At 31.7% G+C, this 14,554-nt stretch overlaps 1 protein-coding gene across 1 annotated transcript; it reads right to left on the reverse strand.

Moving 5' to 3' along the window:
- Positions 1–12,843: 12,843 nt before the first annotated feature.
- On the reverse strand, positions 12,844–13,643 carry LOC145001544 (uncharacterized). Its single transcript, XM_078960915.1, has 2 exons — positions 13,519–13,643; positions 12,844–13,425 (listed from the first exon to the last, which is right to left on the reverse strand). Exons 1-2 carry the CDS (start codon positions 13,604–13,606, stop codon positions 12,866–12,868), a joined length of 648 nt encoding a protein of 215 aa, XP_078817041.1. The 5' UTR covers positions 13,607–13,643; the 3' UTR covers positions 12,844–12,865.
- Positions 13,644–14,554: the final 911 nt, after the last annotated feature.

A 14,554-nucleotide genomic window follows, 5' to 3' on the forward strand; every position in this document is an offset into this window, starting at 1 on the left:
CGTGTTACTCAAGAATAAAATTAAATATAATATATATTTTACGGATATTTATAGTTGTTTAGATTAATAAATTCTAAAAACTTTATTTGCTTAAAATTTTAAGTTCGATCATTGTAATTATTTCAAACATCAAATATTGTTTTAGTTTTTAAAGGTAACAATATAAATTTTATATATAATGTTATTTTTAACTATTGTTCTTACAAATTATTTAAAATAACATATTTGGAAACTCTTAATTAATTTAATTCGGTTTCAGGAATTTAACTTTTTAAAATTTATTTGATAAATATTGTTAGTTTTTTTTGTTATAACTATTTTAAACAACAAACATTGTTTTTTAATTTAAAGATAACATTATAATGTTTTATATAATATTACTTTTAAATTCTCTTATTGTAAGTTATTTTTAACCTACTTATTTGAAATTCTTAATTATTATAAAAAAAAATAGTTTCATGGTTTTTTTTTTCTAATTTAGGATTGCAATTTAGATTTAACACTGTAATTTATAATTTTTAACTATTTATAAAATTGTCACTCAATTTTTTTTTAATTTAGCAGAAATTTTGATTTAAGCTTAATTGGTTACCATTATATTGAAATTAATAATTTAACAATTTTACAAAAAATCATAAATTATACAAAAGTTGTGACTTTAAAATGACATTTGCTCATACACGACATAATATTTAAAATGACCTCAAATCCACTCCATGCATCTTTATTGGATATGGAGATGAAGAGTTCGGGTACATGCTATGGGAGCTAGAGTGTAACGCCCGTAGATCCGGGCTAGTCAAATTAGAGGAAATATGAGATTATTTAGAATAAATAATCTTAACCAAGTTGTGGAATATGTCTCAAGGTTTCCGTACATATAAAGAATGCCGAAATCGGAGCTATAACGAAGAAGTTATGGCCCGCCGAAGTTTTACGGCAAAACCGGCACGGCACCGGGAGACGTAAATAGTGAATTTACGATAGAAGACTTTTTAGTCTTAGAAATCTAAACAAAAGTCGTAGAATATGTTAAACTAAGAACATCGATAAAAAGAACGCCCAAATCTGACTTCGTATGAAGAAGTTATGATATTTCTAAGAGTCGGCTTAGCAGTGCACGGCCCGAAACTCGAATTTTAGTTCGATCGGTTTTTGGCTTACGCAACCTAAATGAGAGTTGAAGGTCTCATTAACAGGAACTCAACGGTAAAAAGACAGACGAAAACGGAGTCCGGATGAAGGAGTTATGAACTCTTCGCGGTCATTTAACAGTCTAAACGCCTCCTACTGTTAAATTTGAGATCGGTCGAGAATTAGCTGACGGAGTCTAAACAAAAGTTGTAGATCTTGATTTTACCTACGCGTGGATATAAAGAACGTCAAAAATGGAGCTCGTATGCGAAAATTATGATTTTTCTAAGTTTGAAGGCTGATACGCGATAGGGGGTGACGTGGCACCACCAGAATTGGACACGTGGCACCACCAGAAGGCCACCACATGGACCAACTCGACGAGTCATGACTCAGACTCGATGAGTCCATCAGATTCCTCCCCTATAAATAGAGGTTCCGGGTTCCCTCATTCTTCACACCTTCCTAAACTATTCTTTCTCTCTCTAGACTCTCTCTCTAGCCCCCTAACCCCCCTAAAAGCCTAGGTAAACCCCCTAGCACCCGAAGGAATCCCCGAGGCTCCCGGTGTCCCAAGAAAAAGGGTCTTTCGGCTCGGAAACGCTGCTCCAGCGAAGCCCGGTTTTCGAGAAAACCCGCTGTAAGTGAGCTATGCCTACGCTATCTTTAGTATAACTTATGTTTTAATATAGTAACATTATTAGGAACTTATAATGAGTATTTGGGCTATTATTATGAGTTATATTGAGTGTTATTTAACGCTTGTATAATAATAATAATAGTCAGACTATTAATTAGTCACGGTTATCATTAGACTAAACCATAGTGGTATTGATACTAGATTTTATCGAAGGAAATTGTTTTGAGAGTATCGAAGCGCTGTCCGAGTGCTGAGTCACCACCTTTCAAGTGAGTGCATAGTCCCTTTCATGAACATGATTTTAATACAAGTATTGATTGAAGTATTAATTATATGTTTATGTGCGAGTTAATTGATGTTGCTTGAAATTCATGTTAAAGAACATACCTGATTATATTTGATAATTTAGGATAAAGAGTAGACCTAAATTAAATATGAGGAATATTGGGTAGTATATTCTTACGAGTACAAGTGAGTTAAACTCAGAGAATAGAAGTTAGTATATGTCACTTATCCGGGAGTATGGATTAGACATAGTCATTGTCCCTAGTCCGAGAATATGGATTAGGCATAATCATTCGTTATTAATCCGAGAGTATGGATTAGTCATTATCCCTAGTCCGAGAGTATGGATTAGGCATAATCATTCATCATTAATCCGAGAGTATGGATTAGTCATTGTCCCTAGTCCGAGAGTATGGATTAGGCATAATCATTCATCATTAATCCGAGAGTATGGTTTAGTCATTCTTCCCTAGTCCGAGAGAATGGATTTGGTAAATTCGTTCATTTCTGATCCGGGAGTATGGAGTAGGTAAAATGACTAATCTTAGGTCCGAGAGTATGGATAGCCTCGTTGCGAGGATCGACGGGGTGGGATAAGAGTTGTTTATATATATGTATGGTGAAATTATATATTTTGTGAATTTTAAACTATATATATGGTATAACATTGTGGGATTGAAATCCCTATGTACTCACCAGGTTTCCCAACCTGACCCACTCAGTTTATTTATATCACAGGTGTTCATATGAAGTCACATTACACTGAGAGATCAAAGAGATGTAGATCACTAGTGTAAATAAATGTAAGTTCTGTTTATGCTTTTGTTCCTGTATTGACAATGACATCCCAAACGTTTTAAAATGAATAAAATACGTTTCTTCGAAAATGTTTTAATAACGTATTTATCATGTTTTTCTGGGAACGAATTCCGCAACATTTTTATTAAAAGAAGAACTCTGATTTTTATAAAGCATAAACAAAATCGATCTTTTGTGGCCGTGAAAATGGGGATGTCACACAGAGCTAAAGAAGGTTATTCGAAGTACAGATATGGTTTTCTATGAAACCAGTATTATGATTTCAAGGCACCGGTTAACAATCAACAAAGCTCCAAAGTTTTAGATATAATATATGAAAATAAAGATGATGTTTCCACTAAAGAATAGGATGAAGAAGTTGATGATGCAAATCAAGAAGGTGTTGAGAAGGGGGAGCTTCCACCCCATGATACTTTAGATACATTTTTAGAAGTTGAAGAAGCTCAATCTCATATTGACAAAGAAAATTGGCTGAAGGCCATGGAAGAAGAAATGAATTCTTTGCAGAAGAATCAAACATATGAGTTGGTGAAACTCCTCAAAGGAAAGAAAGCCTTAAAAACAAGTGGGTTTTCAAGTTGACGAAAGACGGAAAGGGAAATACTATGAAGTATAAGGCGAGACTCATTGTCAAAGGTTTCCAACAAAAAGAAGGAATCGACTTTAATGAAATTTTTTCGCCTGTTGTGAAGATGATGTCTATTCGAGTTGTACTCGGATTAGTTGCCAGCCTAGATCTCGAACTTGAGCAGATGGATGTGAAAACAGCCTTTCTCCATGGTGATTTGGATGAAGAAATATACATGGAGCAGCCTGATGGCTTTAAAGTCCCAAAGAAGAGCATCTCGTTTGCAAATTAAAGAAGAGTTTTTATGGTCTTAAGCAAGCCCCAAGGCAATGATACAAGAAGTTTGATTCACTTATGATGAATCATGAGTACAAGAGAACCGTTGCGGACCACTGTGTCTATCTGAAGAAGTTTCCAGATTGGAAATTTGTCATCCTTTTGCTCTACGTGGATGATATGTTGATAGTGGTTCAAGATGCGACGATGATCGACAACTTGAAGAAGGAGTTGTCTAAGTTATTTGATATGAAAGACTTAGGTCCAGCACAACAGATATTGGGCATGAAAATTATCCGTGATAGAAAATCAAAAAAAAAAATTGTTCTTATCAGAGGAAGAGTATGTTAAACGTGTGATCAAAAGGTTCAACATGGAAAATGCCAAGCCCATTAGAACACCCTTGGCTAATCACTTCAAGTTGAGTAAGAAAAATTGTCCATCTTTTGAAAAAGAAAATGAAGAGATGAAAGCAGTTCCTTATTCCTTAACCGTAGGAAGACTTATGTATGCGATGGTTTATACAAGACCAGATATTGCTCAAGTTGTTTGTGTTGTGAGTAGATATCTAGCTAATCCGGGAAAACAACATTGGGAAGCATTCAAATGGATACTTCAATACCTGAAGGGTAGTTCGAAACTATGTTTATGCTACAGGGGAGCAAAGCCAACTGTGGAAGGTTATACAGATGCCAATATGGCAGGAGACCTTGATAATAGGAAATATACATCAAGTTACATTTTCACTTTTTCAGGGAGAGCTATCCCGTAGCAATCCAAGTTAGAGAAGTGTGTTGCACTGTCAACAACAGAATCCGAGTATATTGCTGCTGTTGAAGCTGGGAAGGAGCTTATATGGATGAAACGGTTTCTTCAAGAATTAGGTTGTCCACAAAGAAGAGTACATCATTCATTGCGATAGTTAGAGTGCTATGGACCTGAGCAAGAACTCGATGTACCATTCCTGCACAAAACATATTGATATACGTTATCACTGGCTTAGAGAAGCAATTGAGGGATGAGAATTGAAGTTGTTAAAGATCAACACCAACAACAATCCAACAGACATGCTATCAAAGGTGGTGACACAAGAGAAACACAAACTATATGCTGACATAGTTGGGATGAGGATTGCTGGACGGAGACTAGAGGGGGAGATTTGTTGTGTTCCAGCCTCCAAAGCTATAGTAGCCATTTTGTTGACAAAATGAGACCTAGGGTGGCAAAGTCTTCCAACCCTAGAATGAACATAGTTAATGAAGGCAACTACAATGGTGGCTGACAAGATTATAAATAGAGACTTCATTCTTCAGTTGTATGCATCCCAAATACATAGAAACAGATAATATAACACTTAGAGTGAGATTGTTAGTGAGAGGGTTGTTTTTTTGTAATAGTTGAATGTGAGAGTTGTTCCTCCTATTGTAATTCTATTTTAGTGTTTAACAGAAGAGTTTTCCAACCCCAACAAAAACTTGTATCTTATCAATAAAACAAATAAATACATAACAGCACGGTATAAATGATGAAAGAGAAAAAAATATTATAATATCTTTATTTAAAAAACTATAAATTAATTGACTCACGTGAGGGCTGAAAAGTTCTAGGGTTGCAATTCTTCTATTTGTTGGTAGATCCAACATAGGCTGTATATAATCAAATTCATAATTATATCATTATTGCATATACACACTTTGGACGCACAGTAAATGGAAAAAAGAAAAGATCGTAGGAGTATAAATCTACCTGTAGGCCTTGAGGAGTAATTAATGAATCTCGATACGTGTACATTTCCTGACAACAAATGAAGCTGAACAAAAATGATTTATAAGATTATGAAATTCAGAAGTCTAGTTTTACCAAAAAATAATTAGGAAAAAAAGGTTGTGAGTTGTGGCATCAATTTCACACAATGAATTCGCAGCCTACCATCTCCCTCTGAATTGCTTAAGAATTAACATTTAACTCTTAGCCCTTAGGCCAATCCCAGTATTGATTAAATAAAATACCAATACACATGTTTCATATATACATACACACAAATATGTATAGATACATATATTTTTGTATATATGTAAACTTTGAATTCAAATTTATCAGCAAAGGGCTCCTTTCTCTCCACCGTGTTTGATATTACCTAGGTAATTATTCGTTAGCGTACAACTCCATATGTTTTAGAGCAACTAAAGATGTTGAACGAAGCTCAACATCACCTACAAAGGACTATAAATACTCAAGAGAAAACCTAGTTAAAAGAATATACTCCTTGTGTACCAATCTGAATGAGTCTTCTAGCATGAAAAAAATGGCTGATGACAGTTACAAATTAATGTAATTGTGACTTTGTGCCTTGAGTAGTAGTTGTAATTTGGAGATATGTATCCCCTGTCCAACAATAAAACCTATATCAGCAATCAACACCGGTAATAAAAAAAGAAATTTAATTTCTTATTGATTATGAATTGCTAATGTAGAGTTCTTCACTTCTTCTAGCACCAGTTGCTTTTCTTTAAAGATTATATAATACAACAAGTTTATCAAAGAAGAACAAGAAGTCACCTGGAGTTGCCACTACACGACGGTCGGTAAACCTTGATTTTGGGATTGATGTTGGTCGACTTTGTCGAAGTGGTTACAAGAAACACAAATAAATTTGTCAAAATTATTATATAAACAAGAAAAGAAGCAGACATGGAAAGGTAAAGTCAATTTAAATATATTGTAATGATGAGGCGGTGATGGTGGGTGATTTTTATGTGTCGACGACGAAGGGTTATGACGATGTCTCGGTGAAGGAGGTGGGAGATGCTGAGTAGTCGGTGGTTGTAAGTGATATTGACGACTATGTTAGTAGTCGTGGGCTCGTGGCCTGTTTACACATTCAATGGCAGAGGAGGTCATTTTCGATCTGTATCTGTTTCTATTTGAACATACACACAAATACAAAGAGACACAAACCGCCTCAAATTGGAGACACATGTGGACGAATAAGTCAAAACCAGATGGCCAACAAAAATAGAGCCATCGATCGTCTCAAAACCACCCAATGATCCAAGCAAAACCGGAAACCACAATTACTATTCATAAGCATGTTATGCTTTTATATATATATATATATATATATATATATATATATATATATATATATATATATATATATATATATATCTATATCTATATATATATATATATATATATATATATATATATATATATATATATATATATATAAGAGAGAGAGAGAATTAGGTTCTACGGAAAACAAATAACCATAAAAAACTCTAAAAACCATAAAAAATTATTTTGGGTTCATAAAATTAAAAAAAAACGATTTTTAGTAATATAAAGTAAAAAAAAAAGATTTGTAATCTGAAAGTATTTTTTATACATTTTTAAGGTTTCTAGGGTTTTTTATTTTCCATATAATATATATATATATATATATATATATATATATATATATATATATATATATATATATATATATATATATATATATATATATATATATATATAAGCAAGTTCAACAACGAACTTCAACCAACGAACCCATAAATCCATTACTTTTCCCGCTATTATTTTCACCAATCCTTCTGCAATATCAATCGATTGTATCCCTATTGTATCCTAACATTGGAAATTTCCCACTATGTATGGAATCCACAACTCCTTCTGTATCACAGTCGTCGGAAACTCAAAGGCTGTGGCTCCTTTTATTGGCGTATCCACTGTCATCGTCACTCAGTACAACCAAAATTCTCTTTGATATGTGATTTCAACGAACTGTTGATTGTAAATTTTGTCCAAAACAACATTCTGTTTCATGTATACGTTAGGTAGATATGAGGTTTTATTGGTTCAATCTCTTTTCTTTCTTATAAGGTTTAGGATTGATTTATTTGCAATGAAATTACTCCAATTAGTCATAATTTCATGTTTTATGATCATCAAATTAATTACTAAATCATTGTTTGATTATAAAGACTGAAAACTCATTAATTTGGAGTAAAAAAAATCAAAGAAAATCTTATGCATTTGAATGAGGCATTGTTTTTTATTTTCCTATTTGTTTCACTAAAACCTTCAAAATCGTGATCTATTAAGCTATTTGATGAATCATGTTGTTCTTATGCACAACTTTGTGGTTTCTTTAGTTTATTTTCATGCCCTCTAAGTGTTTTTTTGTTTAATCCCCATGTGAATATTTTCATAGTTTAATCACTCGTTATTCAGAAGTAAACCCATCAATTATCTGTTTGTTCTTTTGCAACTTTCTTGAAATTTTTTGATACTTATTGACTCTTTCTCGTACCTACATGTTTACACACAAAATTGTTTTTATTTCTATGATTAATCACCTGATATTAATTTTCGTGATTTTTCCTGAAAGTTTTTACTTCCAAGCCCACCTGCAAGTAATCACCTGATATGAATTTTCTTGATTAATCGCCTGATTTCGAAGCTATAAATAATCAAAATTTTAAAATACGTCAAAGACCAGAAATCTCATGATGTGACTAAGCTATTCAGAAAAATGACTCGTGATCACTTCACACCTGATATGGTCACTTTTGTGTCTATAATCCACTCTTATGGGAGTGATTTTGTTGAGTTTCTTCATGCATATGTTATTAAATTAGGGTCCTCTGAATTCAGAAAACTTCGTTTTTTCACATCTTATAATCATATTTTATTTTACATTACTGGTATTCTATATTTCTATCATGACAAAAGTGTTTTTTGTCATGTTTTCTTGTTGATAGGTCTAAGTAAGCTTGTAAGTGGATTAGAACATATGATTGAAACTTACAGTGATTAGTCTTTTTTCATGTCCTCTAATCTCTTTTTTTTCTTTGTTCCTAAGTACCAATCCTCGTATTTATTTTTAAAATTAATAGGATGTTTTGTTGATTTCGTTTTCATATAAAATTTAGTTGGGATTTGGCTACTTTGAGTGTTGATTATTAATCTTTTTTTAGGTAATTTGATAAAACAAGTAGATTACTAATCTTTTTTCAATTATACCCCTGTCACTTCATGTTGTTTTATTTTTTTCTTTTTGTTTAATTCTTTTGTAATGTAAAAAAGTTGTGGTTCTATTTCACAATAAAATATATATATATATATATATATATATATATATATATATATATATATATATATATGTGTGTGTTTGGTGAGACTGTCTCCTATTTTTAAATAGATATCAAAATATAAAATCAAAAATTTGCCTTTTACTGAAGCTTGACCTCATTCAAACGAATTAGTAACAATGTATATGCAAATGCATATGTATATTGATATGTATATCTCTTATGCTTATTCTTATACATATGCATATTCATATACTTATTCATACGTATACGAATAAGTATATGAATATGCATATGTATATACTTATAAATATACATATGTCATATATTAATCATTATGCATATGTGTATACATAATAATCATATTTTTTTAATTGTCTTATGCATATACTTATATTCATGCATATTTATATGAAGTATTCATATACGTATTCATCTATTTATATATATATATATACTCTAATGCATATAAAGACTCTAAAATGTTTTTTTAAATGTTCATGTGCATATGCATATGTTTTAAAAATATGCATACACACACACACACACACATATATATATATATATATATATATATATATATATATACACACACATTAAAAATGCATTTTTTGATAATTTCTTTTTTTAAATATTAATTTCGAAATGTAATAAATATTTTCGTTAATTTAAAAAATAAAAAATATATATTTATTTTTTTCAAAAAGTGAAAATATACCTTATATTTCGAAATTAAGATTTAATTAGGATTTTTTTCAAAAAAAAAAGGTATTTTCAATGCATATTCATATTTTTTTTGTACATACATACATTTTTTTTTTAAAAAAATGTGCATATCTACCGTACATATGATTTTTTTTTTTTTTTTTGCAATTTTCTTATATATATATATATATATATAGAGAGAGAGAGAGAGAGAGAGAGAGAGAGAAAAAGTTCAATAGAAAACCATAATTATGAGTTCTTCAAGGAACTAATTCTTTTTTCAATTTCTAGAGCTTATTTTTTATCGAGAAAAAAAAAATCTAAAAATATCTAAATTCATATATTAACATTGTGATTGTGAAAAATATTTTTCGGATTCACCGTGTGAATCCGGATTAACGTTGTGAGTTTTCGAAGATCACATTGTGAACTTGATGTAAAAAAAAATCGAATTTTATATCATTGGAAAAAGGATAAAAAGTTATGAATTTCTGTATTTTTAGTTAACTTTGATTTAACGTTCCATATTTAGTTCTTGGGTTCTCAGAAATCAATGAGTTATCAATGGATCTCACCATTATATATATATATATATATATATATATATATATATATATATATATATATATATAGGGAAAAGTTCAATAGAGAACCATAATTATGGGTTTTTCAATGAACCAAATCTTTTTTTTCAATTTCTAGAGCTTATTCTTTATCGAAAAAAAAAATATAAAAATATCTACATTCATATATTAACATTGTGAATGTGAAAAATATTTTTCGGATTCACTGTGTGAATCCGGATTTACGTTGTGAATTTTCGAAGATTCACATTGTGAATTTGACGTAAAAAAAATTCGAATTTTATATCATTGGAAAAAGGATAAAAAAATTATGAATTTCTGTATTTTTAGTTTTTTTTTTTGATAAAAAAACAAGTTCTAAAAGTTGAAAAAAAAGATTGGTTCATTGGTTTCTTGGTTAATTATGGTTCTCTATTGAACCATATATATATATATATATATATATATATATATATATATATATATATATATATATATATATATATATATATATATATATATATATATATATATATATATATATATATATATATATATATATATATATATATATATATATAGGGTTAAGTTCAATAGAAAACCATAATTAACAATGAACCAATCGTGAGCGTCGGAAGTCATAATGATCAACAACCAATGAAATAGATGTCAATTTTTATATTGGATGCATACACATCGGATTATACCAAAAAATCCACTTGTTTACCAAAAAACTCACCTATTTTTTTCATTTAAAATATTTTTTAGGTCACATTTTTTATAAAAAGAAAATTGAATATACCGTTGTTCTTGATTTTTCCTCCTCTTTCCATAAAGGATGGTTAATAATGGTCTCAGCCACACATTTATTTTGCCGCAAAACACTTAGGCGTACCGACAGAAACAGATAACGGATACACATGTGTTTTCTAACCAAACATGTTTCCTTAAACTATACTAATCATTACATTTATATATATACATAAAAACATACTTTTAATATTTTATTTTTAGAAAACTATTTTTATTGAAAAATTATTTTAAATATATCAAAATTCATAATTTTTTATTCTCTATAAATAGACATCTATATTGGTATAGTTTTTAAGATAAAATAATATTTTTTTAAGTTTCAGCTCTCGTTTTTCATAAATAAATAAAAATCATTACATTTTTATTACAGTACATTCGTTATTCATTTATGAATAAAACGTATGCTTAACTTTTTTTATAGTTTGAGTATCGCTCATATATTAATATAATACATAATAAAGTTTTATTACTTAAAAAATATTTTTGTACATCATCTTTTATCATATTTATATTTATATATGAATAAAACGTGTATTAGTTGTCGTCATATTTTATAGACAAAACTTCAAAAATGGTCCCTGTGGTTTCCAGAAATATCAAGTTTAGTCCCTAAGTTCAAAAAACCTCACAGATGGTCCCTGTGGTTTCAAAACTTTTAACAAATGGTCCCTCCGGCTCACTCCGTTAGCATTTCACCGTTAACTCATTTTTTAATAAAATATTGCAAGGGTAATTTCGTCATTTCAGTTGTAACCTCCTCTCTTTAAAAGAAATTGCATGTCTGATTTTTGGGCAAATCCTTTAGCTTCATCAGTCGATCATCTCTCCTCCTTTCCACTGTTGCTCGACCGTTGCACCCTTCACGACATCCAATCGCTTCTGATTCAAAGATGGTGACTTGCAGATGTGGGAATGAAGCAACGAAGATCACTTCATGGACGGATTGTAACCGTGGAAGGCAATTTTGGAACTGTAAAAGATGTGGTTTCATTCGATGGTCTGATCCCCCTATGTGTGCTAGGGCATTGGTGGTGATTCCAGGTTTGATAAGATCAATGAATCGATTGGAGGAGAGGGTCGCCACTTTAACTGCAGAATTGTGGAACTACTAGCTGATGTTGTTTTGTTCATGGGTGTTTTTTTTTTGGTATTATTTTAATCTCTAAATATCTTCTGAAGGTTTGGATGGTAATGGAGTTTTGGTTTTTGGTTTGTAACCATTGCAGGTTTTTTTTTTTATTTTAATCGGATAGGGGTTTTTTTGCTTTCAGTTTATGTAGGTGGTTTTGGAATTGGTGGTGTTGTATTTGGTTTACGTATCAGATTAATGTGTAATGCAGTGGTAATGGTAATGGTAATGGAATGTAGTTTGTTATAGTTCATTGTTCAATTTCTTGAATGTTTTTGAAATGTAATTGTTAAGTGTATTGTAATTGCATCTTGAAGATGGTTTTCATTTGCAATTGAAATGTACATTGTTATTAATTGATATGTGAAGTGAAGGGTAGTACACAAAACATATTAATTCATCACCAAAAAGTGCATACACACCATTACATTCAAAGTTATAAAGTTCTTAACACAACCATGATCCAAAAAGTGCATACACACCATTACATGCAAAGTTTTCAAGTTCTTAACACATCTTCAAACAAGTACACATTACATAAGTTTCTAAATACCTACAACACCAACATCCTAATAACCACTAAAAAGTCAATTTTCAGCCTCCTCCAACTTCACCACTGCCTCCCTGCCCTTTACATGTTCTGGAATTGTGCCCTTTGTTATGACACTTTGAACAAGTGACTGCCAAATATTTCCTGCTCAATCTACCAGCTTGGCTGTTTGGCTCATCAACACCCCTTCTTCTCTTCTTTTTAGGCCTCCCAACCTACACATGTTGATATACTATAGTTAAAATTGAATTCATTCCATGTTCACATGTATACTATATATTTTGTGTACTTTAAATACAAACCTGTGTCTTATGTTTTGGTGGAAGTAAAGTGAATGGGCAGTCACTTTTAGGCCACATTGTACGTCCATTCAATGGATCAATTTTGTTGAAATACATGGCTTTCCATGTTGATAACCTATAGCAAGGATGGACCCATTCATCAACATGTGGGGCATTTTCACCATTTTCAATTTTGTCCCATATAGCACAAACAGCATGTCTACATGGGAAACCTGTAATCTCCCAAAACCTACAACTGCAACTGTGATCATTCAAATTTACCACATATTGGTCTTGCCATGTGCTTGCCACTTGGTACTTCCCTGCCCCATTGTATTTAGCCACATACTTTGATGCATCAGCCTTAATCTTTTCAAACAGTGTAGTTGCAGTAGGGGTTAGAAGTCCTTCACACTTATCTATTTCCTTTTGCACCACACATAACCTCTTCATGAGATACTCTCTAATATACTCTAAGCAAGTGATAATAGGTTTATCCCTACCTTCATCTAGCTTTGAATTGAATACCTCACAAAGGTTATTCAACAAACAATCAGTATGTGCCCTTCCTGAATAATATATATTAACAGAAGACAATTACACATATAGTAAACACACAAAAGGGAAGATTAACAATTCTCAATAAATTTCTAGAAACTTACCACTAAAGTGAGATTTAGCCCAAGTGTTTGCTGGGATCTTAGACACCCAAGCATGAGCCTCTGCATTGATCTTCTTCAACTCATCCATTGCTCTGTTAAAATGATTGACTGTTGTTGCTCTACCACACTCCTAAAGCTGGTCACTTAAGTCTTTTCCTTTCCATTGCTTCTTCATGTTTTTTTGGATATGCCTCAAACAGAACCTGTGTTCTGCACTAGGGAATACTTTCTCCATTGCTGATATTATTCCCTAAACAAAAGTCAATGTAATCAACATTAGTTAACCAAATGTATTTAGTAAAGGTAATAAAAAAGTTAGGTGGTACACACCTTTTGTCTATCTGAAATGAAGGTAAAGTTTGAATTTGGTCCCAGATCCAGATCTTCTCCTAACAGTTCCAAGAACCAGGTCCAGCTACTTGTTGATTCTGTCTCTACCACTGCATATGCTACAGGGTATATGCCATTGTTTGAGTCCAACCCTACAGCAGTTAACACTTGCCCAGGGTAAGGGCCCTTCATGAAAGTACCATCCAGACCTAGAAAATCTCTTAATCCAGATTTGAATCCTAACTTCAATGCACCTAAACAGACATATATTCTTCTAAAAGTTCTTGTGGTAACAGACAGGGAGGTTTCTGGATACACATCAATCCTAACTGTTGTACCAGGATTAGTGTTGAGTAGCTCCAACACATAATCCCTCAAAAATCCATACTGTACTTGGTAGTCCCCACTAATGATACGCTCAGCCATTGACTTTGCCCTAGCGACCTTTTGCAATGACGTTCCTACCTCCAGTTTCTTGCACAACTCTTCGTGTAAAGCTTTCACTGGAATTTTAAGGTTACTCTGTATTTGTTGAACAATTAAGTTTTCTACGTATCTGGAAGTGCAAGCTTTAACCGCCCTTGTTTGCAAACATTTATGCTCATCCTGTACTGTTTTCACCAACCAATCCTGATTTTCATTAGCCCTTGATATTTGGACTGCCCATGGACATGTACCTTTATTGGCAATTACATCTTTACCCTTG

This window comes from Lactuca saligna, chromosome 6 (assembly GCF_052625555.1).
Source record: "Lactuca saligna cultivar CGN05327 chromosome 6, ASM5262555v1, whole genome shotgun sequence".
Classification (NCBI taxonomy): domain Eukaryota; kingdom Viridiplantae; phylum Streptophyta; class Magnoliopsida; order Asterales; family Asteraceae; genus Lactuca; species Lactuca saligna.